This window comes from Furipterus horrens, unplaced genomic scaffold (genome assembly GCF_987537825.1).
Source record: "Furipterus horrens unplaced genomic scaffold, mFurHor1.1.pri manual_scaffold_17, whole genome shotgun sequence".
Classification (NCBI taxonomy): domain Eukaryota; kingdom Metazoa; phylum Chordata; class Mammalia; order Chiroptera; family Furipteridae; genus Furipterus; species Furipterus horrens.
The window spans coordinates 19306302-19331415 of record NW_028327187.1 but is presented as its reverse complement, the minus strand read 5'-3'; the positions used below and the strand labels follow the sequence as shown (position 1 = coordinate 19331415).

Below are 25114 nucleotides of genomic sequence, written 5' to 3'. Positions count from 1 at the left end.
TAGACAAGCATTGAAAAGACCTAAAATGAATGGGTTAGCAAAGTGCTGCAGAAATTGACGAGGGACTGATTCCAAGAGGGTCTCAGGGTAGGAGTGTTGGGAATAAATCTGGGAAGGCAAAAGCTGAGGTTGCATTTGAACAAGGCTTTTAAGAGTTTTGCACTTGACCAACTTTGCACTTACAGGGATGAGCTATGTTGTTCACAGTAAAAAAAGAAAAAAAAAAGTGAAAGATGCCAAGTTAAAATAAAAAGGCCCAGAAATGTAGATACTCAATAAATCAAGTCTTCTATTTATGGAAAAAGAGATTGGAATGCATATTTATGCAGCTACTATCTTTTAACCAATAAGGGATTTACCAAAGCAATGTCTTCAGTGTCCAATATACATATTACTCTAGAGTAAGTTATTCTGTAAATAAAAAATATAAGTTTAGTCACATTTTGGAAGTCCTAGCCACAGCAATCAGACAAGACAAAGAAATAAAAGGCATCCAAATTGGGAAAGAAGAAGTAAAACTATCACTATTTGCAGACGACATGACAGTATACCTAGAAAACTCTATAAACTCCACTAAAAGACTACTCGATATAATAAGTGAATTTGGCAAAATAGCAGGGTACAAAATAAATATACAGAAATCAAAGGCATTTCTGTACACCAACAATAAAATATGAGACAGAGGCAAAAAAGAAAATACCATTTACTATAGCAACAAGAAAAATAAAGTACCTAGGAATAAACTTAACCAAAGAGATAAAAGACATGTACACTGAAAATTATGCAACATTGAAGAAAGAAATTAAGGAAGATACAAATAAATGGAAGCAAATACCATGTTCTTGGATGGGAAGAATCAACATCATCAAAATGGCCATACTACCGAAAGCAATTTACAGATTCAATGCAATCCCTATTAAAATACCAATGACATATTTCACTGAACTAGAACAAATCCTCCAAAAATTCATAAAAAGACCCCGAATAGCAAAAGCAATCTTGAAACAGAAGAACACAGCAGGAGGAATCATGATACCAGACATCAAACAATACTACAAAGCCACTGTGATCAAAACAGTCTGGTACTGGCATAAGAACAGACATATAGATCAGTGGAACAGAATTGAAAGCCCAGAAATAAATCCAGGCCTCTATGGTCAACTAATATTTGATCAAGGAGGAAGGAACATAAAATGGAGTGAGAAGAGCCTCTTTAACAAATGGTGCTGGGAGAACTGGAGAGGGACGTGCAAAAAAATGAAACTAGACCACCAACTTACACCACACACGAGAATAAACTCAAAATGGATTAAAGACTTAAATGTAAGCTGTGACACCATAAAAGTCCTAGAGGAAAACATAGGCAGGAAAATTTCAGATATCCTACGTAACAATATCTTCATGGATACATCTCCTAAGGCAAGAGAAATAAAGGAAAAAATAAACAAATGGGACTACATCAAACTAAAAAGTTTCTGCTCAGCAAAAGAAAACATCAGCAAGATGAAAAGGAAACCAACCATATGGGAAAACATATTGGCCAATGACATCACAGACAGGGGACTGATCTCCAAAATATATAAAGAGCTTATACGACTCAACACCAAGAAAACAAACAACCCAATTAAAAAATGGACAAAGGACCTGAACAAACACTTCTCCGAAGAGGACATACAGAAGGTCCATAGGCACATGAAAAAATGCTCAACATCATTGGCCATCAGAGAGATGCAAGTAAAAACCACAATGAGATACCACCTTACACCTGTCAGAATGGCCATCATCAACAAATCAACAAACAACAAGTGCTGGCAAGGATGTGGAGAAACGGGAACCCTACTGCACTGTTGGTGGGAATGCAGACTGGTGCAGCCACTATGGAAAACAGTATGGAATTACCTCAAAAAACTAAAAATGGAACTGCCTTTTGAACCAGTGATTCCACTGCTAGGATTATACCCGAAAAATCCTAAAACACTAATTCAAAAAAACCTATGCACCCCTATGTTCATAGCAGCCCTGTTTACAATAGCTAAGTGCTGGAAACAGCCTAAGTGCCCATCTGTAGATGAGTGGATCAAAAAACGGTGGTACATTTACACAATGGAATACTATGTAGCAGAAAGAAAGATGGAACTCCTGCCATTTGCGACAACATGGATGGAACTAGAGAGAATTATGCTTAGTGAAATAAGCCAGGCAAAGAAAGCAAAATACCATATGATACCACCTAATACAGGAAACTAAAGAGCAACACAAACAAATGAACTAAATAGGCAAAGACTAGAATAGTAGTCAATAGGGGGGAGGGGGAGGGAGAGAAGGGGTATAAGTAAGGAAAGGGTCTAGTCAAGGAACGTATATGAATGACTCATGGACATGGACAATGGGGAGGGATACAATTGTGGGAGAAGGGATGGGCTGGGAGGGGGGAGCAATGGGGGAAAATGGGACAACTAATTGAATAACCAAAAAAAAATTAAAAAAAAAAAAAACGTTTAGTCACATTTTAAGCAACAGCTCAAGTCACTGACATACGTGCTATCCCAGATGGAGGAGTTACTATATCAAAGGACTGGTTTAAACTACTTACAGTTCAAAATTCAAATCAAATCATTATTTTTGAACACCTACTGGATTCCCAAGTTCTGCCTAACCCAAACTCTCTGAGCCTCAGTGTATAAAGCTAGCCCTGAATCACGATCATTAGTTTCAGTAAGAGTCTGAGAAAGGAGAAGCCCAGCTGAAGGCAGCAACACTTGAAACTTAGGAAGTCAAGCTTCATCAATATCTATTAGTTCATTTTCCTAGCAACAAATTGCATCCTATTTTGAACAATTCTGACATAGAGAGTGGTTCAAAACAGGAAGAGAATTCAGTACCCATTCAATCCTTTGTTTTTTCACTTTGCAGGTAAAGATTTGCAGATCCAGGGAAGGAATGGACCATGTTCAAAGTTACAAAACTCACTGGGAGTACTTTACTAAGGTAAGAAAATTAAGACTAAGCTAAAAACCAAGAACAAGATAAAAGTCACTTGCTTTTGAAAAAAATCTAAATATATTAAATTAGCTGAGAGGTAAATTTCACTTGACTCTGATAATTTTTCAGAGCCTTAATTTCTCTGAACTTCGATGAGTTTAATTCTGTATGTCACCTTGGACAAGGGGACACCTTGTACAGAAAACTTTCATCCTGTTTTGCACAAGAAGTTAACATTTCCATGGGATCCAAATTTGTAAGTACTAGACGAAATCTCAGCTCTATTATGTAGGCTCTATATCATATTGTCAACCCAACAGTTCTTCCCCACAAAACTGTGTATTTGTTCTTTTGAAATATTACCTCTTTGATTCAGCAAGAAACCTTCATTGCTAGAAAAGGAATCAATTTCCATAGTCTAGCAAGAGTGCACATGTTTGTAGTGTTGGCAGAAAACGTGCTTTATTGGGAACTCACATCATGTCATCCCTGATCACATCATATTAACACAACCCCAAAGTATGTCAGTTAAAAAATCCTGAACTCAAGAGGCAATTTACTTTTAATTTGAATTCCCAGTGGTCCAATATTTTTAGGCTATTAAAAATATCGAGCAAGCTTAAGTACATTAAAAAGGACAAATAACAAAAGAATAATTTAGTCTTGGCAAAGACTTAAACATTACATGCATTATGGAAAAGGAAAATCAATAACATCTTTAATAAAGACCTGCTGCTAAAGAAATAAGAGGTGGGCAGTATGTAATTCCTTATCACTCCATCTATCACGGGTCATTCTAAGCAAGCTCAATTCAATTATTTATGCTAGTTATTTACAGGGGTGTGAGAAGTGGAGAGACATCTGTTCTATCCAGTCATGTGCTGCTTAATGATGGGGATAGGTTATGAAAAATGTGTCATTAGGTAATTTTGTCATTGTGTCAACATCATAGAGTGCATTTACACAAACCTAGATCGTACAGCCTACTACTCATCTGGGCCATATGGTACAGCCTGTTGCTCTGAGGCTACAAGCTTGTACAGCATGTTACTGTACAAAACAAAATGACATCAAGTCAAGCACAAGAGAAAATGATGCAATAAAGAGATGTGGTAAATATGAGATATACAAGGCTGCGACTGGTGTAACAGGGCATAATGTTTTACAGCAAGTTTTATAAGTACAAAGACTACACTCTAAAATAACAGTAAAAGTATAGTGTAGTAAATGCATAAACCAGTAACATAGTCTTTTTTATCATTATCAAGTATTTTGCACAATACATAATTGTATGTGCTGTACTTTTATATAACTGGTAGCTCAGTAGGTTTGTTTATACCAACATCACTACAGACACATGAGGCCCACGTTGTGCTATTATACTAGGATGCCTATGTCACTAGGCCACAGGAATTTTTCAGCCCTGATACAATCTTATGAAACTATCATCATATATACATTCTGTCATGGACAGGAATTCTACGCAGCACATGACTGTATTGAAATAAACTGTGCTAAAAAGTCTAAATGTTAAAAAGAATACAGGATGTGGCAAAAGTAGATTTATAGTTGTGAGTACACCAAACAGAGTTTATTCTTGTATTATTATTCAATAATCATTGTATTATTTTCCATAAGAACAACTGTAAACCTACTTTTGCCCCACCCTGTATAGGAGAGGCTTGCATTGAATTAGTACCTCCTTACTGTACTCTGCTCTACTGATCTATCCCTACTTTCTAGAGGTCAGTCCTCCTTTGGCTTCCTGAGGACCACATTCTCCTGGTTTTCCTTCTTTCACTTTTAAGCAGTCCTCTCTCTTCTATACCACCTTGCAATATTGGTGCTCCTCAAGGCTCACTTCTCTACCCACTCTTTCTCCTTAGGTGATCTCTTTGCTCTCATGGTTCTTCTTTAGGCTGAAAAGTGTTAAGTGTCTGCTACAAGCCTAGAACTCATTCCTGAGCAATTTGAAGGCAGTGCCATGTAGTGTCTGACATAGAGCAAGATTGCTTAATAAGTGTTAAATGAATAAATAAATTAAATATAAAAAGGGATTCATGAGACTTCAGTTGGTGAATGGTGAAAGACAGCTGAGTTGTCCTAGACAACCCAGAACAGTCAGAATTGCCCTGGCTAACCAACTGACCACAGACATATGAGTGCACACAGACAAGATCAGCAATGTACAGCCAAGACCAGTAGAACCTACAGACTACTACTGCAGGATATTTGGTCCTGTTCAAAATGTCCATGGAGACATTTGGTCCATGGTTCATTACAGAATACAAACATTTAACCTTGTTCAAACTGTGTAAATGCTATTATTCTTGCAATAAGTGAGGAATCTTGGATTTCACATTGATTCTTTCCTTCCTCATCATGAACACTGACAGAGTTACTCTGAAGTTGATGAGCAACTGCTCTCAAGTATATATTGACCTGATTATTGGCTTTGTATTTGTTCTATCTGTGAAGTTTTAGGAATAGGGATTTGATTCTGTCTTTATCTTTGTAAGGTTGGTGACTGTACTTGACTGTGACCACCAAGAACCTGGATAACTTGTTCATGGCTCTGCTGTTTGTCTTTTCACACTTTAAGAACCTTTCAGCATGGAACAAATGCCTCTATGGATGTTTTGGAACCTGACCAGATATCAAGGACCTTTTGGCATGGACCAAATGTCTCTGTGGACATTTTGGATAGGACCAAATGTCTCCATGGACATTTTAGACAAGACCAAATATCTGCTAATCACAGACTATCTATAGCAGTCCTATCCAACCTATAGATTATGAGAAAGAATAAATTTGTTCCTGTTTCAATTTTTTTTCTTTTATTAATTGTAGAGAAAGGGAAAGGGAGAGAGAAAAAGAGTAAGAGAAGCTTTGATGTGAAAGAGAAACACTGATAAGTTGCCTCCAGCACATGTTCCAACCAGGGACCAAACCCACAACCTAGGCATATTCCCTGACCTGGAATCGAATCCACGACCTTCTGGTTTGCAGGATGACACCTAACCCACTGAGCCACACCAGCCAGGGCTTGTTCGTGTTTTAAGCCACTTTGTTTTAGGGTGACTTAAAACACACCTAGAGCTTACTGATAGACTACTTCAAAGTCTGCTTTTCCTGCCAGTCTTTCTTCCTCAGGAAAAAGGTGGTGCCTCTTGTCAATGCTGAACCTAATAACCAGAATAATGCTGGGCTTGTAAGAGACAATGAGTATCTATTGACAAATACATTAATTCTGTTAATGGTGATTGGAAGAACTGTCAGTCACTTGCTGCCTAGAATTAGGGCAAATGACTGGTCAAACTCAGAATATCAAATTTTGTTATTTAGTTAATTGTAATGAAAAATATTTATTGAGTATTTATTGTTGATAGACACTGTGTTTTGTCTCTGGTATTTATTTAATAAAGCTCTATTCAGTAGGGATGATATAAAGAATGTATGTTTAAATATAGTTCTAATTGGGAAGGGAGATAGATCTCTTTTAAGACACCAGTAAGTGCTCCCAAAGAAAAAGCTGCACTAGAATAAAAGGCTCCTGAACTATCCTGATTTGCTTTGGGGATTTTTTTCCCACCCACAGTAAATATTCTGGATATATTGAACTAATTATCCTCTAAGTGAACAGCTAATCATGCATGTCAAATAGAAATTTACTGAATCAGTTCATGAATTTTCTAACATGGATCCAAAATGCTACCTTCTCAGAGAAAAATCAAGTGATTACATAGGGAAAATGGCTGAAGAAAGAACAAAAAGAAAAATTACTAGTTGGCAGCATCTCTAAACCCCACTTTTTGAAATGCCCTCTGTTGCATGAAAAGAAATAGATTTTGTTCACAGGCAAAGGCAGCCTGCTAGACAAATATCTTCACTGTATGAATGGCCTGCTTGAGACCGCATTATCCTAGAGAGGGCCATGATCAGGCTCAATGTTGCTGGGGGCCAGGGTGAACTCTACTACTTTCCCTACGTGTGTTTTTCCTCAATAAACTACTTCAGTTAGTGGTGTATGTTTGTGGGTTTCCGTGTGTATTTTCACTTTCTTTGATTGCTAATAAGAGTCCACATTTCACTTGCCCTAATGTTTTGTGTTTTTGGAAGGGGCCAAGTCAACAGTGCCATCATGGGGGCAATGGCAGGTCTCTGGGAGAGTTGTACTGAGACAGTTTCTGCCCCAGTGAGATCCTTGGTTAAGGGTATGCACATAATCCAGGGGAAGTCACTTGTGAGGAACAGAAGGAGCAAATAACACCCATATAGACATGTTTGTCCTATAATCTTCCTGAATTTCAGAGAGACTACCCTAAAAGGAGGACCACCCTTAGTGCACAAGATCACTTTATTCCAAGGTGGGCATAAATATCCAGAGAAAAAAGGGTGCTTCTGAGCTCTCACTGGGAGGCACCAAAGCTGGATGACTTAAAAACAGGCTTTTTCTAGATGTGGGAATCCCACCTCAGAAATATGGTACTCCTAGAACTCTTTCCTTTTTTAAAAAGTTTTTTTTAAATTTTTATTTAGAGAGGGAGGAAGGAAGGGAGAAAGAGAGGGAGAGAAACACCAACTGGTTGCCTCTCATGTGCCCTCAACTGGGGACCTGACCCGTAACTCAGTTATGTGCCCTGACCAGGAATCAAACCAGGAAACTTTTGCTTTGTGGGATGATTCCCAACACACTGAGCCACACTGGACAGGGCTGAAACTCTTCCCTTTTCTTGGGGAGGCATTTCATGGAAGAACGAGTTAAGACTATTTTAAGGTCTAGTGGTTCCACGAGCAAAACTATGGGTTTGAAGGAGGCACTTCAAGGAAAATGACCTGCACTTAGATGTTCATGTAAGAAACAAAGGAGAGCATGTGACAAATCTCAGGCCTGCAGCTTGAACCCTTTGTCTACTGCTTATACCAACATTCAAACCAGGATGTAGAAGAACAAGAAAAGTCTCCCAATAGATGTACTTTAACTCTCACCAGTAGTGGATAAGATGGTGCTGAGCTCTCTTCTTCAGTCTTGCACCTAAAGGGGAAGTTGGGGGTTAGGGTATAGGATGACCTGAGGAAGCACAGTTTAGTAAAAGAGGTCAATCTCCAGATACTTGGTTTTAAATTCCAATCAAGACAGTTATTAGCTGTGTGACATTGAACAAGTTATTTCACATCTCTATGCTCTAGTTTTACCATTGTGTGCTTCAAGATTGATGACACCTCATGGGTTGGGACAATTAGGAACAATAAACCTGAAGTGCCTAGCACATGCACATAAAATATGTGAAAAAAACTGATAGCTAAGCATCTAACCAAAGCACAGTATACAGAATGTACTGCACAGAATACATCACACAACTTCCTATGGGGTCCTTCTTCATGCTTCCAGAGGGCAACTGGCCATTTCATGCAATCTCACTCCCTGTGAAAGTCACACAGAACATTCTCTTGACAATGACCCAACCCAGTTTGGCAGGACATTCTTTTCCCGTGCCTTCAGTTAGTTCTCACTATGCAATGAAAGTTTTGTCATTTAGAGACTTAGGTCAGCAGATATTTTTTGAGACCAGGTCTTGAGGTAGAATGTCAACTGGCCTGCGGTGATTCAGACCTGGCCTGAAGCTGAATAAACGTACAGCAGTATAAAGAATAAATCCCAATTCTGACATTACAAACTGTAAGGCATTTTTGACCAAATCAAATTTGTTGAGAATTTGTCCTGTTAACATATTAAAGTTAAACCTGGTTGTTTCTCTTTTCTCTGAAGAACAAGCCACTTTTTGAATCTATTGTTTTTCTGACAGCAGATACAAGGTCCCTCTGCCTCTGTTCATGTAGTATATCTGGTGATGTGTCTCAGTAAGATGGCACTAGAGTACATGGAGAGCAAATGAGAGCCCTGTATAGGCCAGTCCTGTTATGACAGTCTGTTGTAATTGAGAGACCATGGCATTTGGAGTAAAATAGGCTGCATTTGAATATTGGCATCATTTCCTTGTCATGTGATCTTGAACAAGTTATTTCATTTCCCTGAGTCTGGGTTTCCTCATCCATAAAATGGAAATAAAAAAAGAAAAAAAGAAAAAAGAAAAGCTAACTTAACTCCAATGATTGTTGTGAGAATTAAGATAATGTTAGATAAAGTACACAGTAAATAGTACATTAGTATATTTTGGATAATTGCCAATTATTGTTTTCATTTTTTACCTGAAGATAGAGGAGTGGATAAAACAAGTATGGGGCATATACACAATGGAATACCACTTAGCCATAAAAAAAGAAGAAAATTTTACCCTTTGTAACAGTATGGATGGACCTGGAGAACATGATGCTAAATGAAATAAGCCAGTCAGAGAAAGACAAATACCATATGATTTCACTCATATGTGGAATCTAATGAGGAAACTGAACTAACAAGGAAAATGGGGACAGACTGAGATGGAGAGCAGGACGACAGCTAGTCAGGGGGAGGTGAGGAGGAGGAGGGATTGAGTAAAATGGAAAAGGGACTCATGGACGTGGAAAACAGTGTGGTGATTGCTGGGAGGAGGGGACTCAAAGTTAATGTAAGAAAATACAATAAAGGTTTTTAAAAAGAGAGAATAGGGTTGTAACAAGTGATAAACGAATTCATTGCTAATATCCAGGCCTTTAGGTAATAGTAGAAGTGGTCAAAGCAAGCCTTAACATTCTTATCAGTGGTGACAATTTCACTGAGCTGAGAAAAAATGAAGCAATAGAAGCAGATTCTTAATAATCAGAGATGATATTTCCTCATTTCTACCATTATAGGTGAAGGGCATCTCCTGGCTTAAAGAAAGGTGATTAGGCAAGTGACCAGTTTATATATATATATTTTATATCTAGGGACAGTTCTATTAAATTCAAATTAATTTAGCTATTCACTAACCATTGTACTCTCTCTTCGTGTGTCCTGGACAAAGTAATCATGTCCTTGAAGATAAGGGGCATTTTGTTTACTTCATTTGAATGCTGCACTCCACCTAATTATGGGCACACCGAATTAGCAAGTACCTCCTAAGATCCTTCTGTTTACGACAACTCCTTATCATAGAGGAGCTGAGAATGGACTGTGGAGAACATTTTATTCCTTTAAACCTAAGATGTCTATTTTGCACTAAAATTGCCCTTGGGCAACAAACCCACATATAGGGCAAGAGGGAGAAAGCTAAACTTTTGGAAAAGCCATGGAGGAGAAAGAGCACAAGCTTTAGAGGCCAGAAAAACTTGGTTCCAATCAAGTCCTATAATTTATCAAGAAAGTGATTTAACCTTTCTGAAACTTAGTTTGCTCATGTGTGAAATGTTGCAAGCAGCCCCTACCTGACAGAGTTTTTGTGATCATGTCTCTCAGTGTCTTTGCACAGCACACTTCACTGTATTTAGAAGTAGCCCAGCAGAACTATGAATGCTTTCCCTTCCTCTGTGTAGATCTGATCTTCCAGCCAATGTACACTTGTTGCTTCCAAAGCTGGACATGCTGGAAAGTTGACCTAGAGCTGTTCTGAGAATATATTTCTTAAAATAGCTGGGGCTCCTAGATAGAAAGATGCTAGCACATGGGTGGAAGTGGGCAGGTGATTTTGATGTGTTGGAGAGTGTGGATATTGGCTGTGAAGCGCGACAAGGGTAAGGGTTGATAAACTGCAGGATGTTATATCTCTCATTCCACACTTTCCTGAGGGCATTATTCAAGCTGCATATTCTTAAGCAGACTAACAAATGCAGTAGCATATAACACATGAAAACCTGAATCAATGATATATACAATGCTAGGGATGAGTTACAAACACAGACAGCAATTAAAGTCCCTCAATCATGTCAGTCAGCTTTCACATCCATGATGCTGTAATAACTTCGTGCTGCAGTAACTGGTGATGTCTATATGACAAGTGCCTCAGTGATGACTGCATCTGGTGTAACTTGGGGACAGACATCCAGGTCCTGAGCAGCGTGAGTCAATTTTTGCAATCTCACTCTAGAGCAGTAGCAATCAAGTAAAGAGGCAGTAGTACTTTTCTGGTTTATGAATACCCCTTTTCCATCCGCTTCTTTAAGTACACTCATAGATGGCCCCTAGACACTCTTCCACCTACATTTGCAAGCTGAATCATATTTTGAGAGCAGAACAAGTGTTGCAACAATTACTTGCAAGAAAGGATGTTGGTCACAAGGTGGCACATTACCACACTCCTGCGGAGAAGCCTGATTATTTTTCTAAAAATGTAGAGTGGCAAAGAGGCAAGAGGACTTCGAAAAGGAGAGAGAGAGAGAGAGAGAGAGAGAGAGAGAGAGAGAGAGAGTGTGTGTGTGTGTGTGTGTGTGTGTGTGTGTGTGGTGGTGGTGGTGGTGGTGGTGGTGAAAAAGATGGATGCCTTACATGGCCAAAAGTTCTAAAGGTCATGTAAGTGCTGCCTGTCCAGCCATGCCCCTTAATCACAAGACACCTCCTAAAGAGGCCCATGCAATCAGCATAAGAATTCTGAATTGACAGCTGACATCACACAACAAACCTTATGCCAAGGTGATATTTTTCTAAGGCAAATATTTTACCCTGTTAACACATTAGAATCACCTGTGGAGCTTTTTTTCTTTTTTTTAATAAGCCACATTGAGCCTCTGCCACAAGAGATTTTGCAGGGTTTTTATTCAGAGAAGTTATTGATGAGCTGGCTAGTTTGGGTCTAATGTTGAACTCAGGCATCCATATTATTTAAAAGGTCTTCAGATGCTTTTGGTGTTTAGCCACGGTTGAGAATCATCTAAGTACTCTAAGCATTGCCATTCAAAGTATGGTCCACAGACTCGGTGCTGATCTGTGAACTATGTCCCTAAGTGCATTTTTAAATTTAATTCAGCTGACTTTCTTTTTTCACAGCAAAACAGCAGTACTATCTTGATGAAGGAAGCACTGCACTGGTTTACGTTCTGGCACAGGTCCTTTATCTCACTATGGACCAGTAACAAACAATTTGAGACCCAGCACTCCTCTGTGGATCACACTTTGATTAGCAATTCCATAAAGACAGTAGGTGAGGGTCAGAGGAAGAGGGAACAGTATTCATTTTCAAAAGCATGTTACTCGTCAAAGCCCAGCTTTGATGCAAATACATTGCTCAGTGGAGCCAGTGTGGCATTTCCTCAAGCAAACTTGTGGGATATTAACAAGTGTTATGAATAAAGAAGGTCTGACAGCTGGAAGATGTTTGTCACTGAGGTGCCCAAAGTAAGAGAGATTCCTAATCTATAAGACTCCTTAAAAACCTTTAATATAGTCTCATGTGTTGTGACTCACTATGGGTGGTGAGGAATTTGGGAAACCTGTATTCGACCACAGAATCTGTCTTTTGAAAGACATGATTAGTCTTTCATGAAACATAAGTTGGAAAATGTTTATCTGATAATTATTTAAGAACATGTCAAAGAGAGTAGAGTTGATTTCTGCATTGTCTTTCTCAAGGCAAGCAAGCTATTGAAAACAAAAGGCAGAGGAAAATTGGAGCTGAGGCAGCAGCATGTTCTGGTGCATCTCCTTAACCATGCAGACCTCCATGCATTTATGTTGGGCGTGACTCAAGAAAACAGTGAAACGTCACTCAGGCTCTGCCCTTTTGGACATGGAACGTACTCTATCTGGGTCATACTATGCTGGGTCAGAAAGGCAGATTTTCTTCTAAGATCTTTTCCTAAGTATTTTTTTATCATTAAGCTAAGGGAAATAAGCCAGACAGAGAAAGACAAATACCATATGATTTCACTCATATGTGGAATCTAATGAACAAACTGGACTAACAAGCAAAATTAAAAAAAACCCTCATAGTTAGCAGGCTGACAGATGTGTGTGTGTGGGAGGGGGGTTGCGGAAGGGAGGGACTGAGCAAGAAGGACTCATGGACATGGACAACAGCATGGTGATTGTAGGTAGGGAGGGATTATAATGAGGATAAATGGTAATGGAAAAAATACAAGTAAAAAAATTTAAAAATAACTTTACTATTTGATTATATTCATGTAGAAAAATATGTGAAGACAGAATTGCATAAAGAAAATTAAAATTATCTAGTATACTCCCAAAATACACTAACAAAACATTATATTCCTTTCTAGTCTTTTTGTTCATTTGTGTAGAATTTTAAAACAAAATTAGTAGTGTAAAATGCTTACATACCCCTTTTTCATTTCATATCATAGAGCAACCAATTCTTTAGGGCATTAAATATTATATAAAATCATGACCTTTAGCTCACTGCTTCACAATCTCATTAGAGCTAAACTATAATTTATCTCCAATTTTTGAATATTCAAATTGTTCTGGATATTTGCTATTAAAACTAACACTATATTAAACATCGTTCTTTATACATAATTCTTCATACGCACTTCTAATTTTTAAATATAATGTTTTAAGATAAGAGGAGTAGAATAACCAGCACAAATGATTTAAGTATTTTTTAAGCCTTTTGATATTTTACCAAACCACTCTCCAGGCTGTACCAATTTACAGCAACGCCAGTAAATAGTCTGAGTCCTGTTTCTTCTTCATATTCCTTAGCAACATAGGAACCTGAATGTTACCACCCACCCTTTACTGTTATGAATTTAATGGGGAAAGGATGAATGGTGTCTTCTTGCCTTGTTTCTAGAGTATAGGAATTTGTCCCCATGTTTCCAGGCCATTTGCTTGCCTTCTGTTTTTTAAGCAGTCCATGTCTTCCAGAAGGCATCTTTCACACTGGCATGCCCTTGTCTTATCCCATGTTCGTCCTTAGCAGACATGGGTATGAAAGCTTTCCACATTTCAGATTAAGCAGAAATTCCCAAAATAATTAAAATTAGAAAGTCTTCTTGTCTTCTGGACAGCCATACTATTATAATGTCCTGGTAATAAAACAGAAAGCTGGGCCATATTCTCCAGGTTATAGAGGTTTTCTGACCATTCCATGCACCCCATCTGAGGTAAAGTAGTGAGGGGTAAACTTTTGGCTTTATTGGCATTTTCTTTCATGGTCTTAAAACCCAGTCCACCGAAACCACTTCTTCATGCTTTTTCCAGCAATTATAATCTGTTGCCATGGCGATACATGCATAGCAAAGTACAGCCTCCCTAGCAAGAACCACCTCTGAAACTGTGGTCAAGTGGATAACATCCACCCCTGACAGGTGCGAAATATGAAGCTTTCTGTCCATGAACTAAAATGAGATTTTTTTCTATTGTAAGCATCGTCCCTTTTGAGTGGCACCACAGTCTTAGCTTCTCAGCAGTCTCTGTGAGGACCCCTCTTGCTCTGGGGCAGAGTGGCTCAGCCACTGGAATATGGCATGCTCCTCTGCTACAGGAATGACTCCTGTCATAGAAGGTCTGAGGCCTTGTGGTGGTCCTGTTGATGAACTGATCAACAATGACAATATAGCTGGGCTGAATCGCTTCCCTCAAAGAATAGCAATCTGTGGTTACTAGGACATGAGTACAACCCCCCCCTTCAGAGCCCAGATATTCACCTGATAGTTGACTTTTAAAGGCATGATGGTACACAGTCTACCTGGGTCACACCATGCTGGGTCAGAAAGGCATATTTTCGTTAAAAAAATTAATTTAGGTGATTTTATCAACTCCCTGTGAAAAGAAAAAAATCAAGAGGAATTGTGGAGATACCAGATCCTCAGGAGCATGCTGGCCATGCAACCCTTGAAGTAATAGCTTTGACAGGGCAGAACCCATATGGATGGATAAGTTCCAGATTCTTTTCAGGTATCAGCACTTAGAGTTTGACATTAAAAAAAAAATCACACCACTATAACTCTGTCATCAATCCAATAGACCTTTCAGAGCACTTTCCCAAAGCAGTGTTATTTTAAACATAATTACTTGAAATGGGTCATTAATGTTGGCTTCACACAGGAAGAAATACTTGCCTCCAATACTAACTAAGGGAAACCTCAGTTATGACGGTTGTAAAGAAGAGACCACTTCTCAGGAAAACATCTACACCAGCTCAATGGGCACACCTAGTCTTAAGAGAGAAGGGAGGCCTGCTCCTTTAAGAAGTGAGTCATCAAAGGATTAATGGTCGTTAGTTTCTACGGTAAAAGGCAGCCTGGAGATGAAGTCGAGATGCATATATCTAATAAGAGAATGATAAATGCTCATCCTGGCCTGAAATTGAATTATCGACTGGTTCAGTATACTTCCTTGATCACATTATTAGGTTCCCAGAGAGTAGAATCTATCCCCCAAATATGACTTAATTTTGCATTTGCTGCCATAAGGTAGGGAAATAGGACAGAAGAGAGAATGTGCTTCAGTGCCATTATTAGTTTCCTAATGTTATTAGGACATAACAAGTTGTCTTCTAAGAAGAAGCTGACAGGCAACCAAAAGAAACACATTTAAACACTCTGTAGGGAGAGGATGGTGTTTACTCATTGCTAATCACCAAGGCCTTCAGATACCTGGCTTTAGTTTGATTTTGATACAGACCAATTTTTTATCTTTCTTGTGACTCTGCAATTAAGGTGTCTTTTGCTTCAATGAGGAAAGAATATAATCTGGTGTCATTTTTGTCAACCTTCAGGTCATAAACCAAATACAGTGAGACCCTAAGTCACAGTTATTTTGAAATTAAAAGGCTAAGAATAAAGTATTTGATCTCTTCAGAGTCACCCAAACATATGGCCCTATCTTTTCCTAATAAAATAGAAATACTCCCTCAATTCTACAGATATAGAACGCAGTTATATCTTTTCTGAAAGTCAAGACATTTTCAGGTGTCAAGTATCAGAGGTTGCTTCATTTTTCTGAACCGACTATTCATTCAAGTACTTTGAGACCCATTTGTCTCAAAAGGTAAATTAGTATTAAAATGAGAAAGACACACAACATGAGATGACAGTTAAATAAAAGGTAAGGAAGAAAATAAAAACATTTTCCTCAGCGTTTGCCTTATCATTCTTCCATCTTCTTCCTCTCCTACCATTTAGACAAGACTGATACACATGGTGATATATTCTCTTTCTGGGATAAAAAAAACCAAGGCATTATAAGTAACAGTCATTGTGCTAGTTACAAAAATGCCCCCCCCTTAACATTTGGCACAGAAATTTGCTCTCCTTTGGTTGGTGAAAGCTGCTATATACTTCATCACCAGTCTGGAGCAAAGATGCTCCTCTTCAACCAAAATCACTAAGGTTGGATGCCTCTCTGAATCAAAATAATTATGGATGTCCTAAGGGAGATGAAATATGTGTGTGTGTGTGTGTGTGTGTGTGTGTGCATGTGTATTAAATTACATGAAAACAGGATTGTACAAAACAGGCCAAAGGCTTGATTAAAAGATGGTGACAAATCTCTGAGCTCCGCAATATATTCCTATATTTTGTTGACTCCTTTAAATTTACTATTGTAATGAGGATTCTCAATCCTAAAAGCAAATGCTAGGAATCCATGACTTGATTTTCTCTATAGATTTTCAACAGCAACCACATGCAAGCATGTGTGTCTTCAATCTTCAAATACCAGCAAAAGCACAGGGGCTAGGGTTTAGGAAACAGCAACTATGCTGATAATAGATTGGCTTTGAGAAGTTAAGTCTAAATCAGGGCTTTCATTTTGGCACACATGACAATGAAAGGGGAAAAAAATGAATAAAAAGATACAGCTATGAAGATTATAGTTTCTCTTGCCAAAAACCTCCTGGAACAATAAGAAAAAGAGTTTGGTAATGATTTCCACTCTCCATGTGGTTTTCTCATAACAAAGAGAGTTGCTGGTACTGGGCCAAATTAGACTCTCAGATAGTATATGTGCTTCTTCAGCCAAATTCTACCACACACATAGATGACATTATAAGTGGTTTTTATGAAAATAACTACATCACTAAAAACCACAAGTATCGGAAACAGATTTAAGAACTTATTTTTGAATTGACTGCTCAGATAGCAACCTGTTTTTTGGCAAGGTGTAATTTGGCCTTAGTGTATCCTGAAAAGCCAGTGAGCTACATCACTCACCCTATGTATTGCTTTACATGAATTCTGAGGGCCCTGGGCATAATACAAAACTTTAAAAATACAGATGACTGTGAACAATTATAAATAAGTTGTCTCTACCAAATCTCAGATGGCCATAAACTATGGAAATAACCTAGCCCTTACAGAAAAAAAATCACCAACCAAAAGAAACACCAAGATTTTGCCTATAGTAATGCAAAAAGGTTAGAATTCAGTAAGAAAAAATAAAATTAATTCCAGCTTTATCATGATTCACATAAACCTCTTTGACCTAATTTAATCATTTCTAAGGCTTATCCAACTCAAACTTTTATCCCCCCCAATTTAAATATATTTGTCATTGTCACATGAAGGCTATATAAACACAATCTCATTAGAAGAGATCATACTGGCAGTTTAACGTGCACACATCAAACAATGAGCAACTTCACCATCCTCTCCATTGCCTTCACCTGCAGTGCAATTGGTGGGCATCCATAGACAAGGTCAATTCACATCTCATCCTTGGACACAGAGATCATGAGAGGAATTCGCTCTTCAAAATGCTTCACATGAGAATAAAATGTTTTGAGGTTTGAACATAATATAGAACTAAGATTCTATCCATTGGTACTAATTATAATAACACATTACAGCAACAACAAGAGAAAACTGAAGACTGTATATTGCAGCATTTAAAATCCAGTCTTGCAAAAATATTCCAGGTTGCCAGAATGGCCACTGAACCCTTCCAAACCCAGAGTTACTCCACCTCCTAGCAATGATGAGGTTTGGTATCCTACATGAAGTAAGCATGTTAATTTCTTAGAAATGTTTCCTTATTTATCCAAGGTCTCTTCCACTGCAAGTTTTCTTTCACCCCCATCTAAGGTCTTCTGGATTCTGTTAATTTGTACAGAGATCAAGTGATGTCACATTAAGGCCTGGGTTCACCATTAGTCTCTGGGACTTTGTTTGAAGGGGGTATAGTAAACTTATAAATGTCATCCCAGAAAACCTGTAAGGAATCTAATATTATTTATAGATAATTCATAATAAGTTATAGGAGGGAAATATTAGCTTCGCTATTGCAGTGGAACTGGTAGGAGAGCAAAACTAAGGGAAACCTTCAGTCTGAAAGAACGGAGAAGGGAGGCCTGCTCCTAAAAATGCCTATCATCAAAGTATTACAAATGAAAGGATAATAGCCACACTAGGTACGATGGCAGCCACTCAAGTTGTGGAGGAAAGGACAGGTTAGAAACTATCCAAACCTTGTATAAGAGAGTTTAACTGCTACCCATTCTCTAAAGAATTATTTATATCTGAAAACATTGCTAACAGTATTCATAATACATTCCAGATGGTATTTTGAAAATTAATACATCCTGTTGAAATTATATGCAATAAGAGAAGGGATGGAGATGTAAATTTAGTTATTCAACTGTTCTTTTTAAAATCTGGGTATTGTTAAAACAATGTGAAGTTTCTAACTGATTATTTGATTCAATTTAGCCAACTGCTTCTTAAATGGCTTGTCTTTCCTACTCAAACCAAATTTTGTTTTTCAGGATAATGTGCAAGTAGAATAAACAGTACAGTGTCTGTTATATAATTATATAATAAACAACATGCATCTATAAATAGATACTGTTTTGTACTTGTAAACACACACACATATAATTTTAGAGAAAAGAAAGCAGAACAAATTGAAATACATTATATAGAGCCAAGTAATTGTCACCAGTTAAATTTTTTGTTGTTGTTCTATTAGAGCATAAAATCAAGCTAATATCTTTTCTACTAAATCACAAAAAGATTTATTTTACTCACTGTAAAAGATCACCATTTATACCTCCAGATAAGTAAGTGTTGACATCAGAACTCACACCCAAAGTGGATAGCTTGGACATCCAAGTATGAGTAAAATAAAATAGAAATGTTTTATTCTATTGCTGAAATAAAATTAAACATAAAAAAGTACACTTCTCATTTTCAGCCAATGAACATTTAAAATTCTATTTGGAAGGAAGGACAGGGGGAGACTTTGAGATGTAAAAACTTGCTTTCAAAACCATGGACTAGAGTCAATTTGGGGTAATTTCCTTACACATCAAAACTTTGAACAGCACCACATGGCAGTCTTCCAAGTCAGAAAGACAGTTGTACTGCACACACCCATAATATTATAAAAAGAGTAGCTTGAAAAGGGAACAAGGTTGCTTTTAGAAATCTATCAGAACCATTTATGCAAAAGTGTACACCAACTGCCATAAGACAGGTGAAGTTTGTCACTTCAATGTTATTCATTGATAAATTGCTTTTATAGTATTAGATATGAGGGAACAGGCTGTTGTACAACAAGCATTTAATTAGCATACACAGTATATATCTTAAATGGCACTTTGAAAGTTGAAATATACACAGCTGGCAAAATGTTTACTACATTTTGTGATGTGAAAGATGTTCCCATTTGATATATGCAAAAAAAGTTGGAAAAAATGAATGCTCTTTCAAGGGAGACGCAGCACTTTCAAAATAGATTTGTAGCATGGATTGCAAGGAACACCTTGACCTTAGTTTAAGTAACAGCAAGTTGAGTTTTCCAAACCTGTGCTTGAGCTGAAAAGAAAAACAAACTACTCACAGTTTCCTTGAGGCATGCATTTCACTATGGCAAAGTACAAGTGGGCGTGCATTACATGGCAAGTCTGCGTCTGCTTCAGCAAACTAAGTACACCATGAGCATTCTTCGAGCACAATGCAAAAGCTTTATGGAGTGGAGGAGAGTAAGAAAATTTGGAACAATCTTCTCGTTATTTCATTTCTGAAGTGCCATTCCTCAGCCGACTGCTGCCTCAGGAATGTCAGGTAATGGGAACAGACTGGACCAGATGTTGGCTACAAGAGCAAGCAACTTTAGCAGCCCAAACAGGGCAGTGTAATGACACCAGCTGAAACCGTTTCAGCTTTGAGAAGCAGGAGGACGCTGCGTGCTGTGCCAGAGATGACTGTATTATACAGTGGCCTATCTGAGACTGCATAACACACTCATCAGCGAGCTGGGGGGCCTCCTGAGTATGTCAGGGGCCGAATGACACACAGCACACCAGAGGGCAATGCACAGTCAAAAAGAAAGAGAAAGAAAGAAGAATGAGAGAAAACAAGCAAAACACGCGTCTGTCGTGCACAAACCTTCGGGCTCTGTGTTTTCTTTGTGGTGTACTTGCTTCAGCGGGCAGCAGAAGATTTCGTGACACTTAGCACGAAAGGGGGACTCTTTTTTCTTTAATTCCGCAGATTGGATGGAATCTTGCCGTAACATAATGTATTCCTGTGTGCCAGGAGGGGCGTCATCCAGAACTGTGGTCACCACATAACAAAATGAACTCAAGTTAGAGCTTCATGAAAGCAGCGAATGTCTTAAATCAAATCTACTCCCAGGGAAGACTAAAGAAACAACATTCCCCAAAAAAAGTTTCAAAGAAAAGCATTTAATAGCTTGACAATTTTATTTTTAGAGGCTTTGTTTAAAATAGTTAAGGCCTGGAAATAGCTTAGCTTACTCAACTACAGATACCTCTATTGTTAATACAATGAAAATGTAACAGTGTTAAATTGTGTCTGGAATGTGATAAAATATATTAATACCAATAACCATATTGTATCTAAATAAACACCATGCAGAGCTCACGTGTTTCAATTTGAGATACTATATAAATACAGGGTGGGACAAAAGTAGGTTTACAGTTGTTATTATGGAAAATAATATAATAATTAGTAAATAATAATACAAGAATAAACTCAGTTTCACATACAACTGTAATCCTACTTTTGCCCACTCCTATATTTACTGGTGAAACTGGCTATCACCATCAGTTTATTGTTCTTTCCTTGGTCTGCTGCTGGCAAGAACCTGACTTCCATGCATTATGTATTGAGTCCGATTAAAGAATCAAGAGCATTGCTCTTTATTCTTTGATTTCCAAAGAGAACTAGTTCTGTTGCAAATATTCCTCGGATATTAAAAACCCCTTAATGAAGATAAGAAATTCCAGCTGCAAGTCTAGCAATCATCACGGGGTCAAAACCTACCTTGCTGGACTGTGGAAGAGCAGGGCCTCGTTCACTACTTTCGGCCTTAGATATACACCAAGTCCCTCGCAGCCCACATATTTTTCCTAGGCCCTTTGTAAATTTCCTAAGCGTGATTGTGAATTTGTAGTGTATTTCCCCCTCTAGGAACAGATGTCTGCTTTTACAGTGTCCACTGGAACATTCTTTTAGCCTGACAACCACCCACCAAAGGGGGTGCAAATTTAATCTGCATTTGTAGAAATGTGCAAATGACCCTGGGACATATTTTTTTCCCTTTCACACCCTTCCCAATGAGAACGGGGATTTTGCCAGTACCTCCAAAGCTGTGATTAGTGACATTCTGATGAATTATACTCCCCCAAATGCATACAATCAACATGCATTTAGGAGGACTGGCCCCATCACTAAACTTCTTCTGGGGAGAATAATGCTACGATGTTTGGAGAATATGAACAGCTTATGGCTGAAATTAAATGGGATGTGAATCTACTCTGATTGGCAAAACATTTCCAGTTCATTGGCTGGGATCTTAACCAGCTTCAAGTATTTCTTTTTCATGTTGGGGTAAAAGTAGTACAAACACCAATATAATATTAAATCAGTATTATGAGTTTTGAACAAATTCTAGATAGAGAACCTGTATTTGAAATTGTTGTCTTCCTTTATACGTCATTAAATTATATAAGAAAGTGATGAATATTTTAGTCAGTTTTCTATTTTCCTCCAGCACTCAGCAGCAGTACTCAAAAATTTTATATAGATACACTATCACAGCTTTTCCTGGCAGAGAGTTCCCTTCATCTACTAGGAATGTGACTATACTGTCTCAGAACTGCATTGAATGCACATCTCTGTTAGCAACAGCTGCTATTCAAAAACACTTGCAACCATTTCCTGCCATGAGCAGATAGTTTTGATAATACAGACACATCAAATTCCAGCATCACAGCTGAAGACAAATTTTGGTTTTACCATCCAAAATATTTAAAGAAAACATCCTAAACTTGGAACTCTTTTTTAAAAGGAACATCCGTGATTATATAGAAGCTTAGAAATTCCATTTTCATGCACTGTATATGAGAACCTTATTTTTAGATTAGAAGACAATTGCAAAATGAAAAAGGACTTTTGATAATACATAGGGAACTTGTTATTTTGTTATTTAGAAGTAAATGACAAAAATCAGTAAATGATCTCCAATTTTTAGTTTTCAGTACCAACAATGACGTCACAAATGTGCATTTCTGGAGATTAATGGCAGACTGAAACTAATAGCCTTTGGCTGACTCTCTAGCCATCAGCTTTTCCCAGCTGCTCATTAATTCCCAGGAAAGGCCTTGCTCTGCCATCATTATTGTTTAATTAGATACAACTGGTTATCTGTAACATACAAGATTCTGGTGAGAGGGACATGCTGACTGATGCAGGAACCAGCCCCAAAATCCATCATGATGGGAAAAGCATGAAGGTCACAAAAGTGCAGGATAATTGCTTTCTAAAAAATTCTCTCTCTCCTGTTCTTTCTTCAAATTGAATTTAGCAAGTGCAAAAGGTGCCAAGATGAGAGCATTTAAGGAGCCATCTGTGTAATAACCACAGGCACAGAACATTTCCTTGGAAGTCGTGAGCATCTGGGAGTTAATGGCTCAGCTTTGGGTCTCAGGCTGTCTCTATTCAATGTTCCAAATATCAGTCAATTCAGGCAAAACAGTAGACTGGGGTCAAGTTGACACCAGATCTAGAAACATCTTGGACCGTTTAACCAGAAGTGAAATTGTACAGGTAACATCTCACTCTGGTCCATAAAATTTCTGAACTTGAGAATATCTTGGCATGAAAAAATTAAAACTATTACATCAAATCCATTTATTCCCAGCATTCCCTCAAGAAGAAAGTGGCTGTATATGCAATTGACAGAAGCAGGAGTGACAGGGGAACTCCCATAGAATCCTAGCACTAAGGCAGGTAGGTACCTTCATCCTACTTCCCTTAAAAAGAAGTGAGGACACAATGCTTCCAAATGGGCACTAGCTCTAGAAAAGAGAGAGTAAGCTCTCAAAGAAGTCAGCCCATCAAAACAGGAAAAAAGAATGGGATTCTTTATTTCCCTGACTTAGTCCAATATTTTCTATTTCCCCCCTTCTAGTGCATTCCCTCTCATTTACAATCTCTAGCATCTGAAATCACTCCTCCCTCTGTTCATTTCAACAATTTATGCACATTTATTCCGTGACTCCTGCTGCCCTTCCTAACAATGGATTGATCCAATCTTGGAGGTGGGCCAAAGGCTCCAGATATTAGGTAGACAATGGTTTACAGTTTCCTCCAGTTTATGAGTTTCAAGTTGACTCATCAAGGCAAGTAAGAGTGGCTCATGGTTGAATTCTAAACTGTATAGTCTTGTGCTTTTAGAAAAGCTGCTGAGACCCATGACAACAGCTGCCAAGGAGTAGACCTTTGCCAGGAAATTGTGCCCTTGGCCTTGAACACACAGCTCATCCACTCGGGATTCCAAAGTCCCACAAGAGTAGCAGAGAGTTGGGGGAGACAAATGAATACATACAGATCCACACATCCACAGACACACAAACACTGACAGATGGCATACTCAGACATGGCGGTGACAAAAATAAATGGCTTTTACTGGCAGGATGATAGTTATGACACAATTTATGAAAGAGCTACTTCCTAGTATAAAAGGTGTACTATTGACTAACCATTGGATGGACAAGCCTGCATCTAGAATTAGTTTCTCAGGAGCAGCACTAGACTGGCATTAAGCCATCCCCACTCGCCTACGGGTTTCTTAGCAATCACCAAGATCAAGTTCAGAAGTGGAAGGCAGTCATGTTAAGAGAAGAGAGTTTGAGTCTAAGCCTGGTGATGTGGCTTAAGCTACTCCTGTTCACAGAAATGTAGGACTCTCATTTCACTAATAAACATAAAGAAAAAAAACTAATCTATAGCAAAACAATCATTGCTAAACTAGTTCACAGAAATATAGTACTCTTATTACAAATTTGACATAAAAAAGAACCAGTCTATAGCAAAACAATCATTGATGAAATAAAAACTAATTCCAATGTAATGGAATTTTTATTTTTATTTTTTGGAGTGAGGGGAGAGAGAAAGAAAGGGAGAGAAAGAAAGGGAGAGAAACATCAATGTGAGAGAGAAACATTGATCAGCTGCCAATGTAGTAGACTTTTAAAATGTATTTTAATTAAAGAAGTTGACATTCATTAATTCTTATGTTTAGAAAATTCAGCTCTTGTTTACTCTATAACTTAAATCAATAAATATAACATTGGCTATACTTCTGGCCAAGATGGAGGCATAGATAGACACGCTGCATCACCCTCCACAACTAAGGAGGAATACAACTACCTCAAAACCAGAAACAACCAGAAGTTCCAGAAAATCAGACTGCACGGAAGTCCAGCAAACAAAGATATAAAGAAGAAATACTCATCCAGACAGGTGGTAGGGGCGGATCCGGGATGGAGAGGACGCGGTGTTGTGGTGGCAGCTGTGGCGGCAGCGGCAGGCCAGCAGAAAACCCAGTCACATGTTTTAAAAAGTCTGGAGGGACACCTGGGGAGCATTCCCAGCTTCTCACCGAACCTCGCAGCCCACGGTCCCAGCACCGAGGAAAATCAAGCCTCATTGCTTCTGACAGTGCAAACCAGTGGGGGTTGGGGTGGGGGCAGAAACTGCTGTTCTCAGCAGAGTCCGCTTGGTTAAAGGGCCCCCACAGTCCTAGAACATCTGAAGACCCATCCACTCTGGGAATGACGGCCAGGGCAGCAACTAGAGGAGCGCCAGTCCGGTGCGGAAGTGGGAGAGGTGCCTAGAAAAGGGGTGAGTGCTGGGCAGGCGGCATTGTTCCCTCTCAGACCCCTCTCCCACATACAGCGCCACAACATGGTGAAACAGGTCGCCCTGTACTGATGAATCCCAAAGGCTCTGCCCCTTACAACATAACAGGAGCAACAGCTCTACCTGGGACATGGAGGCAAACAAA

At 38.5% G+C, this 25114-nt stretch overlaps 1 protein-coding gene and 1 pseudogene across 6 annotated transcripts in view; both read right to left on the bottom strand.

Moving 5' to 3' along the window:
* The window catches only part of LOC149990619 (S-methyl-5'-thioadenosine phosphorylase pseudogene), a 135792-nt pseudogene extending 116887 nt beyond the window's left edge, over positions 1 to 18905 (bottom strand).
* Positions 1 to 25114, bottom strand: part of FGF13 (fibroblast growth factor 13) — a 554123-nt gene that overhangs the window by 191168 nt on the left and 337841 nt on the right. For 5 of the 6 annotated variants that reach the window (XM_090264776.1, XM_090264780.1, XM_090264775.1 and 2 more), the window contains one exon: positions 20188 to 20355. The exons of the other annotated variant lie outside the window; for it this stretch is intronic. In XM_090264776.1, the coding sequence (XP_090120902.1) occupies positions 20188 to 20355 (168 nt within the window). The remainder of the gene's footprint in view (positions 1 to 20187; positions 20356 to 25114) is intronic. 6 annotated transcript variants of the gene reach the window in all.